The sequence below is a fragment of the Zea mays genome, chromosome 1, assembly GCF_902167145.1.
Source record: "Zea mays cultivar B73 chromosome 1, Zm-B73-REFERENCE-NAM-5.0, whole genome shotgun sequence".
In the NCBI taxonomy this organism is placed as follows: Eukaryota; Viridiplantae; Streptophyta; class Magnoliopsida; order Poales; family Poaceae; genus Zea; species Zea mays.
Window position 1 is genome coordinate 99,488,917 of NC_050096.1, and position 14,295 is coordinate 99,503,211.

The 14,295-nt window shown below is 48.8% G+C and overlaps 1 protein-coding gene across 1 annotated transcript; it reads left to right on the top strand.

Moving 5' to 3' along the window:
• Nucleotides 1-11,126: 11,126 nt before the first annotated feature.
• Nucleotides 11,127-14,074, top strand: LOC103637691 (NAC domain-containing protein 86). Its single transcript, XM_008660334.4, is given in 5 exon segments — nt 11,127-11,824; nt 12,056-12,333; nt 12,450-12,828; nt 12,831-12,924; nt 13,014-14,074. Coding segments are annotated over 5 exon segments (1,095 nt in total). The 5' UTR covers nt 11,127-11,667; the 3' UTR covers nt 13,201-14,074.
• Nucleotides 14,075-14,295: the final 221 nt, after the last annotated feature.

A 14,295-nucleotide genomic window follows, 5' to 3' on the forward strand; every position in this document is an offset into this window, starting at 1 on the left:
CTTCTCCAATCCGATTTCTCTTATTTGGACAAGGTTCCTAGCACTTAGTATAATAATGTTAGTACCATAAACAAGAATTATAGTCGCTGCGCATTGAGTTTTTCCCGAGAGCGGCTTATTTGCTGGGGCACCAGCCTCTCCGGTGCCACACCGAACAGTCTGGTGCACCTCAGTCTGGTGCAAGTCTAGCTGGTCTTAGCCAAACTTCTCCAATCCGATTTCTCTTATTTTGACAAGGTTCCTAGCACTTAGTATAATAATGTTAGTACCATAAACAAGAATTATAGCCGCGGCGCGTTGAGTTTTTCCCGAGAGCGGCTTATTTGCCGGGGCACCAGCCTCTCCGGTGCCACACCGAACAGTCCGGTGCACCTCAGTCTGGTGCAAGTCTAGCTGGTCTTAGCCAAACTTCTCCAATCCGATTTCTCTTATTTTAACAAGGTTCCTAGCACTTAGTATAATAATGTTAGTACCATAAACAAGAATTATAGTCGCGGCGCGTTGAGTTTTTTCTGAGAGCGGCTTATTTGTCGGGGCACCAGCCACTCCGGTGCCACACCGAACAGTCCGGTGCACCTCAGTCTGGTGCAAGTCTAGCTGGTCTTAGCCAAACTTCTCCAATCCGATTTCTCTAATTTTGACAAGGTTCCTAGCACTTAGTATAATAATGTTAGTACCATAAACAAGAATTATAGTCGCGGCGCGTTGAGTTTTTCTCGAGAGCGGCTTATTTGCCGGGGCACCAGCCTCTCCGGTGCCACACCGAACAGTCCGGTGCACCTCAGTCTGGTGCAAGTCTAGCTGGTCTTAGCCAAACTTCTCCAATCCGATTTCTCTTATTTTGACAAGGTTCCTAGCACTTAGTATAATAATGTTAGTACCATAAACAAGAATTATAGTCGCGGCGCGTTGAGTTTTTCCCGAGAGAGGCTTATTTGCCGGGGCACCAGCCTCTACGGTGCCACACCGAACAGTCCGGTGCACCTCAGTCTGGTGCAAGTCTAGCTGGTCTTAGCCAAACTTCTTCAATCCGATTTCTCTTATTTTGACAAGGTTCCTAGCACTTAGTATAATAATGTTAGTACCATAAACAAGAATTATAGTCGCGGCGCATTGAGTTTTTCCCGAGAGCGGCTTATTTGCTGGGGCACCAGCCTCTCCGGTGCCACACCTAACAGTCCGGTGCACCTCAGTCTAGTGCAAGTCTAGCTGGTCTTAGCCAAACTTCTCCAATCCGATTTCTCTTATTTTGACAAGGTTCCTAGCACTTAGTATAATAATGTTAGTACCATAAACAAGAATTATAGTCGCGACACGTTGAGTTTTTCCCGAGAGCGGCTTATTTGCCGGGGCACCAGCCTCTCCGGTGCCACACCGAACAGTCCGGTGCACCTCAGTCTGGTGCAAGTCTAGCTGGTCTTAGCCAAACTTCTCCAATCCGATTTCTCTTATTTTGACAAGGTTCCTAGCACTTAGTATAATAATGTTAGTACCATAAACAAGAATTATAGTCGCGGCGCATTGAGTTTTTTCTGAGAGCGACTTATTTGCCGGGGCACCAGCCTCTCCGGTGCCACACCGAACAGTCCGGTGCACCTCAGTCTGGTGCAAGTCTAGCTGGTCTTATCCAAACTTCTCCAATCCGATTTCTCTTATTTTGACAAGGTTCCTAGCACTTAGTATAATATAGTTAGTACCATAAACAAGAATTATAGTCGCGGCGCGTTGAGTTTTTCCCGAGAGCGGCTTATTTGCCGGGGCACCAGCCTCTCCGGTGCCACACCGAACAGTCCGGTGCACCTCAGTTTGGTGCAAGTCTAGCTGGTCTTAGCCAAACTTCTCCAATCCGATTTCTCTTATTTTGACAAGGTTCCTAGCACTTAGTATAATAATGTTAGTACCATAAACAAAAATTATAGTCGCTGCGCATTGAGTTTTTCCCGAGAGCGGCTTATTTGTCGGGGCACCAGCCTCTCCGGTGCCACACCGAACAGTCTGGTGCACCTCAGTCTGGTGCAAGTCTAGCTGGTCTTAGCCAAACTTCTCCAATCCGATTTCTCTTATTTTGACAAGGTTCCTAGCACTTAGTATAATAATGTTAGTACCATAAACAAGAATTATAGTCGCGGCGCGTTGAATTTTTCTCGAGAGCGGCTTATTTGTCGGGGCACCAGCCTCTCCGGTGCCACACCGAACAGTCCGGTGCACCACAGTCTGGTGCAAGTTTAGCTGGTCTTAGCCAAACTTCTCCAATCCGATTTCTCTTATTTTAACAAGGTTCCTAGCACTTAGTATAACAATGTTAGTACCATAAACAAGAATTATAGTCGCGGCGCGTTGAGTTTTTCTCGAGAGCGGCTTATTTGTCGGTGCACCACCCTCTCCGGTGCCACACCGAACAGTCCGGTGCACCTCAGTCTGGTGCAAGTCTAGCTGGTCTTAGCCAAACTTCTCCAATCCGATTTCTCTTATTTTGACAAGGTTCCTAGCACTTAGTATAATAATGTTAGTACCATAAACAAGAATTATAGTCGCGACACGTTGAGTTTTTCCTGAGAGCGGCTTATTTGCCAGGGCACCAGCCTCTCCGGTGCCACACCGAACATTCCGGTGCACCTCAGTCTGGTGCAAGTCTAGCTGGTCTTATCCAAACTTCTCCAATCCGATTTCTCTTATTTTGACAAGGTTCCTAGCACTTAGTATAATAATGTTAGTACCATAAACAAGAATTATAGTCGCGGCACGTTGAGTTTTTCCCGAGAGCGGCTTATTTGTCGGGGCACCAGCCTCTCCGGTGCCACACCGAACAGTCCGGTGCACCTCAGTTTGGTGCAAGTCTAGCTGGTCTTAGCCAAACTTCTCCAATCTGATTTCTCTTATTTTGACAAGGTTCCTAGCACTTAGTATAATAATGTTAGTACCATAAATAAGAATTATAGTCGCGGCGCGTTGAGTTTTTCCCGAGAGCGGCTTATTTGCCGGGGCACCAGCCTCTCCGGTGCCACACCGAACAGTCCGGTGCACCTCAGTCTGGTGCAAGTCTAGCTGGTCTTAGCCAAACTTCTCCAATCCGATTTCTCTTATTTTGACAAGATTCCTAACACTTAGTATAATAATGTTAGTACCATAAACAAGAATTATAGTCGCGGCGCGTTGAGTTTTTCCCGAGAGCGGCTTATTTGCCGGGGCACCAGCCTCTCCGGTGCCACACCGAACAGTCCGGTGCACCTCAGTCTGGTGCAAGTCTAGCTGGTCTTAGCCAAACTTCTCCAATCCGATTTCTCTTATTTTGACAAGGTTCCTAGCACTTAGTATAATAATGTTAGTACCATAAACAAGAATTATAGTCGCGGCGCATTGAGTTTTTCCCGAGAGCGGCTTATTTGCTGGGGCACCAGCCTCTCCGGTGCCACACCGAACAGTCCGGTGCACCTCAGTCTAGTGCAAGTCTAGCTGGTCTTAGCCAAACTTCTCCAATCCGATTTCTCTTATTTTGACAAGGTTCCTAGCACTTAGTATAATAATGTTAGTACCATAAACAAGAATTATAGTCGCGACACGTTGAGTTTTTCCCGAGAGCGGCTTATTTGCCGGGGCACCAGCCTCTCCGGTGCCACACCGAACAGTCCGGTGCACCTCAGTCTGGTGCAAGTCTAGCTGGTCTTAGCCAAACTTCTCCAATCCGATTTCTCTTATTTTGACAAGGTTCCTAGCACTTAGTATAATAATGTTAGTACCATAAACAAGAATTATAGTCGCGGCGCATTGAGTTTTTTCTGAGAGCGGCTTATTTGCCGGGGCACCAGCCTCTCCGGTGCCACACCGAACAGTCCGGTGCACCTCAGTCTGGTGCAAGTCTAGCTGTCTTATCCAAACTTCTCCAATCCGATTTCTCTTATTTTGACAAGGTTCCTAGCACTTAGTATAATATAGTTAGTACCATAAACAAGAATTATAGTCACGACGCGCTGAGTTTTTCCCGAGCGCGGCTTATTTGCCGGGGCACCAGCCTCTCCGGTGCCACACCGAACAGTCCGGTGCACCTCAGTTTGGTGCAAGTCTAGCTGGTCTTAGCCAAACTTCTCCAATCCGATTTCTCTTATTTTGACAAGGTTCCTAGCACTTAGTATAATAATGTTAGTACCATAAACAAGAATTATAGTCGCTGCGCATTGAGTTTTTCCCGAGAGCGGCTTATTTGCCGGGGCACCAGCCTCTCCGGTGCCACACCGAACAGTCTGGTGCACCTCAGTCTGGTGCAAGTCTAGCTGGTCTTAGCCAAACTTCTCCAATCCGATTTCTCTTATTTTGACAAGGTTCCTAGCACTTAGTATAATAATGTTAGTACCATAAACAAGAATTATAGTCGCGGCGCGTTGAATTTTTCTCGAGAGCGGCTTATTTGTCGGGGCACCAGCCTCTCCGGTGCCACACCGAACAGTCCGGTGCACCTCAGTCTGGTGCAAGTTTAGCTGGTCTTAGCCAAACTTCTCCAATCCGATTTCTCTTATTTTGACAAGGTTCCTAGCACTTAGTATAATAATGTTAGTACCATAAACAAGAATTATAGTCGCGGCGCGTTGAGTTTTTCCCGAGAGCTGCTTATTTGTCGGTGCACCACCCTCTCCGGTGCCACACCGAACAGTCCGGTGCACCTCAGTCTGGTGCCAGTCTAGCTGGTCTTAGCCAAACTTCTCCAATCCGATTTCTCTTATTTTGACAAGGTTCCTAGCACTTAGTATAATAATGTTAGTACCATAAACAAGAATTATAGTCGCGGCACGTTGAGTTTTTCCCGAGAGCGGCTTATTTGCCGGGGCACCAGCCTCTCTGGTGCCACACCGAACAGTCCGGTGCACCTCAGTCTGGTGCAAGTCTAGCTGGTCTTAGCCAAACTTCTTCAATCCGATTTCTCTTATTTTGACAAGGTTCCTAGCACTTAGTATAATAATGTTAGTACCATAAACAAGAATTATAGTCGCGGCGCGTTGAGTTTTTCCCGAGAGCGGCTTATTTGCCGGGGCACCAGCCTCTCCGGTGCCACACCGAACAGTCCGGTGCACCTCAGTCTGGTGCAAGTCTAGCTGGTCTTAGCCAAACTTCTCCAATCCGATTTCTCTTATTTTGACAAGGTTCCTAACACTTAGTATAATAATGTTAGTACCATAAACAAGAATTATAGTCGCGGCGCGTTGAGTTTTTCCCGAGAGCGGCTTATTTGCCGGGGCACCAGCCTCTCCGGTGCCACACCGAACAGTCCTGTGCACCTCAGTCTGGTGCAAGTCTAGCTGGTCTTAGCCAAACTTCTCCAATCCGATTTCTCTTATTTTGACAAGGTTCCTAGATCTTAGTATAATAATGTTAGTACCATAAACAAGAATTATAGTCGCGGCACGTTGAGTTTTTCCCGAGAGCGGCTTATTTGCCGGGGCACCAGCCTCTTCGGTGCCACACCGAATCATCCAGTGCACCTCAGTTTGGTGCAAGTCTAGCTGGTCTTAGCCAAACTTCTCCAATCTGATTTCTCTTATTTTGACAAGGTTCCTAGCACTTAGTATAATAATGTTAGTACCATAAACAAGAATTATAGTCGCGGCGCGTTGAGTTTTTCCCGAGAGCGGCTTATTTGTCGGGGCACCAGCCTCTCCGGTGCCACACCGAACAGTCCGGTGCACCTCAGTCTGGTGCAAGTCTAGCTGGTCTTAGCCAAACTTCTCCAATCCGATTTCTCTTATTTTGACAAGGTTCCTAACACTTAGTATAATAATGTTAGTACCATAAACAAGAATTATAGTCGCGGCGCGTTGAGTTTTTCCCGAGAGCGGCTTATTTGCCGGGGCACCAGCCTCTCCGGTGCCACACCGAACAGTCTGGTGCACCTCAGTCTGGTGCAAGTCTAGCTGGTCTTAGCCAAACTTCTCCAATCCGATTTCTCTTATTTTGACAAGGTTCCTAGCACTTAGTATAATAATGTTAGTACCATAAACAAGAATTATAGTCGCGGCGCGTTGAGTTTTTCCCGAGAGCGGCTTATTTGCCGGGGCACCAGCCTCTCTGGTGCCACACCGAACAGTCCGGTGCACCTCAGTCTGGTGCAAGTCTAGCTGGTCTTAGCCAAACTTCTTCAATCCGATTTCTCTTATTTTGACAAGGTTCCTAGCACTTAGTATAATAATGTTAGTACCATAAACAAGAATTATAGTCGCGGCGCATTGAATTTTTCCCGAGAGCGGCTTATTTGCCGGGGCACCAGCCTCTCCGGTGCCACACCGAACAGTCCGGTGCACCTCAGTCTAGTGCAAGTCTAGCTGGTCTTAGCCAAACTTCTCCAATCCGATTTCTCTTATTTTGACAAGGTTCATAGCACTTAGTATAATAATGTTAGTACCATAAACAAGAATTATAGTCGCGGCACGTTGAGTTTTTCCCGAGAGCGGCTTATTTGCCGGGGCACCAGCCTCTCCGGTGCCACACCGAACAGTCCGGTGCACCTCAGTTTGGTGCAAGTCTAGCTGGTCTTAGCCAAACTTCTCCAATCCGATTTCTCTTATTTTGACAAGGTTCCTAGCATTTAGTATAATAATGTTAGTACCATAAACAAGAATTATAGTCGCGGCGCGTTGAGTTTTTCCCGAGAGCGGCTTATTTGCCAGGGCACCAGCCTCTCCGGTGCCACACCGAACAGTCCGGTGCACCTCAGTCTGGTGCAAGTCTAGCTGGTCTTAGCCAAACTTCTCCAATCCGATTTCTCTTATTTTGACAAGGTTCCTAGCACTTAGTTTAATAATGTTAGTACCATAAACAAGAATTATAGTCGCGACACGTTGAGTTTTTCCCGAGAGCGGCTTATTTGCCGGGGTAGCAGCCTCTCCGGTGCCACACCGAACAGTCCGGTGCACCTCAGTTTGGTGCAAGTCTAGCTGGTCTTAGCCAAACTTCTCCAATCCGATTTCTCTTATTTTGACAAGGTTCCTAGCACTTAGTATAATAATGTTAGTACCATAAACAAGAATTATAGTCGCGGCGCGTTGAGTTTTTCCTGAGAGCGGCTTATTTGCCGGGGCACCAGCCTCTCCGGTGCCACACCGAACAGTCCGGTGCACCTCAGTCTGGTGCAAGTCTAGCTGGTCTTAGCCAAACTTCTCCTATCTGATTTCTATTATTTTGACAAGGTTCCTAACACTTAGTATAATAATGTTAGTACCATAAACAAGAATTATAGTCGCGGCGCGTTGAGTTTTTCCCGAGAGCGGCTTATTTGTCGGGGCACCAGCCTCTCCGGTGCCACACCGAACAGTCCGGTGCACCTCAGTCTGGTGCAAGTCTAGCTGGTCTTAGCCAAACTTCTCCAATCCGATTTCTCTTATTTTGACAAGGTTCCTAGCACTTAGTATAATAATGTTAGTACCATAAACAAGAATTATAGTCGCGGCACGTTGAGTTTTTCCCGAGAGCGGCTTATTTGCCGGGGCACCAGCCTCTTCGGTGCCACACCGAACAATCCGGTGCACCTCAGTTTGGTGCAAGTCTAGCTGGTCTTAGCCAAACTTCTCCAATCTGATTTCTCTTATTTTGACAAGGTTCCTAGCACTTAGTATAATAATGTTAGTACCATAAACAAGAATTATAGTCGCGGCGCGTTGAGTTTTTCCCGAGAGCGGCTTATTTGCCGGGGCACCAGCCTCTCCGGTGCCACACCGAACAGTCCGGTGCACCTCAGTCTGGTGCAAGTCTAGCTGTTCTTAGCCAAACTTCTCCAATCCGATTTCTCTTATTTTGACAAGGTTCCTAACACTTAGTATAATAATGTTAGTACCATAAACATGAATTATAGTCGCGGCTCGTTGAGTTTTTCCCGAGAGCGGCTTATTTGCCGGGGCACCAGCCTCTCCGGTGCCACACCGAACAGTCTGGTGCACCTCGGTCTGGTACAAGTCTAGCTGGTCTTAGCCAAACTTCTCCAATCCGATTTCTCTTATTTTGACAAGGTTCCTAGCACTTAGTATAATAATGTTAGTACCATAAACAAGAATTATAGTCGCGGCGCGTTGAGTTTTTCCCGAGAGCGGCTTATTTGCCGGGGCACCAGCCTCTCTGGTGCCACACCGAACAGTCCGGTGCACCTCAGTCTGGTGCAAGTCTAGCTGGTCTTAGCCAAACTTCTTCAATCCGATTTCTCTTATTTTGACAAGGTTCCTAGCACTTAGTATAATAATGTTAGTACCATAAACAAGAATTATAGTCGCGGCGCATTGAGTTTTTCCCGAGAGCGGCTTATTTGCCGGGGCACCAGCCTCTCCGGTGCCACACCGAACAGTCCGGTGCACCTCAGTCTAGTGCAAGTCTAGCTGGTCTTAGCCAAACTTCTCCAATCCGATTTCTCTTATTTTGACAAGGTTCATAGCACTTAGTATAATAATGTTAGTACCATAAACAAGAATTATAGTCGCGGCACGTTGAGTTTTTCCCGAGAGCTGCTTATTTGCCGGGGCACCAGCCTCTCCGGTGCCACACCGAACAGTCCGGTGCACCTCAGTTTGGTGCAAGTCTAGCTGGTCTTAGCCAAACTTCTCCAATCTGATTTCTCTTATTTTGACAAGGTTCCTAGCATTTAGTATAATAATGTTAGTACCGTAAACAAGAATTATAGTCGCGGCGCGTTGAGTTTTTCCCGAGAGCGGCTTATTTGCCAGGGCACCAGCCTCTCCGGTGCCACACCGAACAGTCCGGTGCACCTCAGTCTGGTGCAAGTCTAGCTGGTCTTAGCCAAACTTCTCCAATCTGATTTCTCTTATTTTGACAAGGTTCCTAGCACTTAGTTTAATAATGTTAGTACCATAAACAAGAATTATAGTCGCGACACGTTGAGTTTTTCCCGAGAGCAGCTTATTTGCCGGGGCAGCAGCCTCTCCGGTGCCACACCGAACAGTCCGGTGCACCTCAGTTTGGTGCAAGTATAGCTGGTCTTAGCCAAACGTCTCCAATCCGATTTCTCTTATTTTGACAAGGTTCCTAGCACTTAGTATAATAATGTTAGTACCATAAACAAGAATTATAGTCGCGGCGCGTTGAGTTTTTCCCGAGAGCGGCTTATTTGCCGGGGCACCAGCCTCTCCGGTGCCACACCGAACAGTCCGGTGCACCTCACTCTGGTGCAAGTCTAGCTGGTCTTAGCCAAACTTCTCCAATCCGATGTCTCTTATTTTGACAAGGTTCCTAGCACTTAGTATAATAATGTTAGTAACATAAACAATTTACTAAGGTTAGAATCATACCTTGCTTTTTTATTTTCATCTTCTTTGACACTTAGCTTATATCAACCAAAACAATATGTGTTGGACATTTAATCACCAAAACATTTATAGAAATGGCTCAAGGGCACATTTCCCTTTCAGAGTTAGGAAGGAATATTCGGACCAATGTCCGATCTACCACGAACCACAGGCACGGCCGGGTCGACGGCGACGGCGGCGCCCGCACGCGTGTTGTAGTACTTCATCCTTTTTTTAACTTCTTAATAGATACACCAATGGTCCATATATTTAAGTTGATTGATTTGTCCCTTTAACTTCCAATATAATACTAAATTATTAGTACACCATTTTATTAAAGTAGACTATTAGGATTGGCTATTATTAACTATTAATTTGGGTTAAGTCCACATTAATCCAACATCCCTAATAAATAGATTTAGATTGCTTAAAAATGATGGTTGCCTAGTTGGTTGCAGCGTTGGTGCAGGCATTGAAATGCCAGCTCGCGTGAATCTCATGGTTCCTCTTTTTGCCTTTTTCTGGTAATTAATGTATGTATGCATGTACGTACTGTGCATGGAAAAACGAACTGTCTGAGGGATATACTAGTCCAAAATGAGCTCTAAATGCTTCAACATCAAGTTTTTTGCATTCAAAGTAAAAAACCCTTAAACATCAAGTATTTGAAGATTGGAGGGAGTAGTTAGTAAGATACGGTGCGACCAGATTTTTTTGTTGTATTTTAGTTATTTTTCCGAACAATTTTCACGTTTAGACCTATAGAGTACTTAATGTTGTTTTATGATTTTTTTTAGCGTCATAGATCATAGCGCCGAGATAACACTTATCGGCGTCATGACCTATAGCACCGGTCACCGCAGGCACAGGTGGGCTGGCGTGGCAGCAGACGTAACTCTTTTTGTTGAAAAAAAAGCTAAAATAAAAAGGAAATAAGTTAAAATACAAAAACGTGCCATGACCCGTCTGGAATAAGTTAAGTCGATCAGCCACCTGTCTGAACATGAGCTGTAAAAACCAAGAGAAAACAGGCGAGAGTAATAAGAATTAAAAAAAACTGGGCGGTGAAGAAAACTCATCCCATCCTCGGGCTCATCTCCAAATCCAGCAACGACGGGCTAAGCACGGATCTACTACTAGCTAGCATCTACCTCATGGATGATATGGACAAACCAAAAAAGTTTATATGAACAGACAAATTCGCGCTTTTGGGCCAGGCGGCACAACAATCCGGAGAGCGCGCGCGCGCGCGCAGCAAAAGCGGAGAAGGGCCCCCGATCTGAAGCCGATCCCGGAACGGTATAAACGGCCGCCTCTACTAGATTAGTAGGATCAGACACAGTACGTAGATGGAAACTACGTGCAGGTGCAGGTGCAGGACAGACAACACGCATGCTTTGCTTTGCTTTGCTTTGTGTGGGCTCCTCCAGCCCTCCTTAGCTAGCTGTCGATTCGCAAGCACGACTACCTGAACGAAACACGGACGACCATGTGGCTAGCATGTACCTGTACCCACTGACGAATGGACTGAGCTGAGCGCACGCACGCACCGTACCACACGAGAGGGGCTTGACACGCGTTGCGCGCTCTTTTGGTTAGCAGCCAGTCATCGCAAGGCGGCCAGCGGTTTTGGCGAGCTGCGTGTGTGTGTGTCCAGTGACAAGGTTTCACGCGGCGGCTGGGTGGTGGTGGACTGGTGGTGGTGGCGCGAGAGGTAGGCTTTGGAATTGCTTCGCGCGGACGACCGCCGACCTCGCCCTCGCTTTCCCTAGTTCCCAGTTTAGACTAGTAGTTTGTAGTTTCCGTGTCCGTTTCCCCTGTCCGCGTCCGTGTCTATATAAACGGCATCGCCCCGCGGCTTCTCACACCCTCTCCTCCTCCTCCCTCCTGCCGCTGCTCTCTCTCTCTCCGTTCCTGATCGGCAAGGCAACTTATTGAAGCAGCCTCTCTCCCTCGACGGCTGGACCTCAACAATTGTTTGTTCTTGAGGCCCGCCAGACCTTAATAATCTTGCTGGCTGGCTGGCTGGTAACTTACTAATCTAGCTAGCTATAGGCGGCTCTGACCCTCTGATAATGGTCTTGGACTCCATCGGCTTCTTCTTCGTCGTCGTCATAGTCATCCCCCGCGCGCTGCTTAGGAAGAGCTTCTATTTCTGGATCTTCCACGTCTTCAACAGATATCCCCTCCTCAACCTCCTCCTCTTCCATTGCCAGCCGCGCACTGATCTATCTACTAACCGCCGCTCTAGCTAGCACACAGCCTACACATACGCATCTGCTGCCTGAAATATTTGCTTGGCAGAGTTGACATTTACATTCGATCTCTCGGTTACTAGTGTAGTAGTAGTGTTGGATCGGCAGCATTTATTTGCTTCCCCCTGCCGCTGCCGGCCATGGGCACCATGACCCTGCCGCCCGGGTTCCGCTTCCACCCCACCGACGACGAGCTGGTGAGCTACTACCTCAAGAGGAAGGTGGACAACCTCAAGATCGAGCTCGAGGTCATCCCCGTCGTCGACCTCTACAAGTCCGAGCCATGGGAACTACCAGGTGTGTGTGTACTTGCTACTAGCTGTATACCCTATATATCCTGTCGTTCTTCTCTCCCGGCCCGGGCATCTCGCTCTCTCCCCTTTTTCTCCCTAGCTAGCTAGGCTAGGCCGGTCGCAGATAACAGCATATATAGGCTTTTCAACAACAACAACAAAAAAGAAACATGGTGCTCAGAACAGAGAATCACTGTATTATTTCCGTACGTAACTGGTTAATTAATTGTTGCAGACAAGTCGTTCCTGCCGAAGCGCGACCTGGAGTGGTTCTTCTTCTGCCCCCGCGATCGCAAGTACCCCAACGGGTCGCGCACCAACCGCGCCACGGCGACGGGCTACTGGAAGGCGACGGGCAAGGACCGGCGCGTGGCGTGCGACGGCGGCGTCTACGGCCTCCGCAAGACGCTCGTCTTCTACCGCGGCCGCGCGCCAGGCGGCGAGCGCACCGACTGGGTCATGCACGAGTACCGCCTCTGCCAGGACCTCGTCCACGGCGCGTGCAACTTCATCGTACGCGCTGCGTCCCCTTCAACTCGTCCCATCATTCTATTCTCTTCTCTTCTGCTCATCGCTCAGCTAATTAGCTAAACTGACCGCCGGCTGCTCACGTACGTACGTGTGTGCAGGGCGCCTACGCGCTGTGCCGCGTGATCAAGCGGCACGAGGCCGGGCTGCTGCTGCCGCCGCCTGCGAGCAGGGCCAAAGCGGCCGGCAGCGCGAGAGGGCACATGATGAGCGAGGTCTCCAGCGGCGAGCAGCTAAGCGCGTCGTCGTCGCCGTCGCCGTTCACGCCCGCCAACTCCAGCCCCACTCGTCCCACGCTGGACGCGGCGGGAGCTGTAACGTGCGCCATGGCTCCTGAACCCGGCAACGCGTTCCAGCTGGCGCACGACGCGAGCGCGGCCCTTCCCTCCCTCGCGCTGCCTCCGCCGCCCCTGCTCCTGCCGTCTCCCCACGAGGACGACACGTTTTTCGTCAGCGAAGGCCTCCCCGCCGCGGCGGCGGACTGGTTCGGCGGAGACATGGGCGGCGTCTCGGAGTCGGAGCAGGAGCTGAAATGGGACGCCTTGTTCCCCTGCACAGGCACGTTCCCGAGCGTAGGTAGGTACACTCCTGACTCCTCCCTCCTATGCAGGCATCCATGATCCATCCATGTGAGTGACGGCGGCCTGCTGTCTGAACGTGTGCAGGTGTCGACACGTGGAACGCGGCGGCCGCGAGCCCGACGACCATGCTGTGCCGGCAGGCGAGCGACGGCATCGACGACCTGGCCGCCTTCTTCTTCTCGGAGGACAACAGGATCGTCTTCTGAATCCTTTTAATAACAGAACAGAGCACAGCACAGCACATATTGGGAACTATTGCTACAGAGGGTGATGGCGTCTTTTTTATTACAGTCTTCTCTGTAGCACTCGGTCGGTGTGCTGTGTACGGCCGTGTCACTTTCTAATACTACTTAGTACTACTACTACTTGCGTGCTTGACCAGTACTGTACTGTGATGTGTACGACAACGCAAAATATTGCACTGCTTTGTAGCCCCTTGTTAACCATTCTCAATTCAATGCCATTATTGTATTGTACCCCGGCAATTACATGTTGCGTGCAGTGCTGCGATCACGATTGGGGTTTCTGTTCATCATCATCAGCAGCAGAAGAAGAAGAAGCTACTCCAAGCAAGGTAGGGAAGTAGGCACAGTATAACGTTGAAGGTGGTGTGGTGGCAGCCAGCTGAAATAGCTTCATGAGATGAGAAGATGGCGCGCGGAAAGCAAGGGATGGCTTAGCAGCCAAGGACGAACCAAGCAGCTAGCAGACCAGTTACGTGACCATTCACCTCAGGGAAACGAAACGGTGGACACGAACATTCCCCAGGAACCTGGACGACGGCACGCAATTCAGAGCCAGGAAAGCGCTACTAGTATTATTCAGGACAGAAAGGGGACGGGAGAATATATAGCATGGGCCATGGGGGAAACAGGTCGCCGTCGTTCCACGAATCTGACGGCGAAAGGAGGTGAGGGCGGCGAGCAGCCATCGTCAGCAAGTGATAATCATGTTCATGTCAAACGCGGGTGCGCGCTCCCTTTTTCTCTCAGTCTCCGCACCGCACCAGCTTGCGAATGTTTTGCGCTGGGAGCAGCGGAGAGTCGGCCGGAGGAATCCCTGTCTCTGCTTGCTTTGGCCTGGTGTCTAGTATATTCTGTCGACGCCTGGTGTCTAGTAAAAGTTGGTGAAAACTTGGCTGTATATATGTATGTGTATTTGCATGCGTTGTTCTAGGGAAAATATGAAAAAGTGCCCCAGAACAGTCAACTACTGTACTGTGGTAGTCCGAATGTCCGACCTATCTCCTTCCGTTCAAAAACCAAATGTCTGTGCTCCTTAAACGATGATGAAACTGTCCAATTTACCTTCCTAATAGTGTTGACTGACATGGCACACACCACGTCGTAGCGTCGCGTCGTGAGGT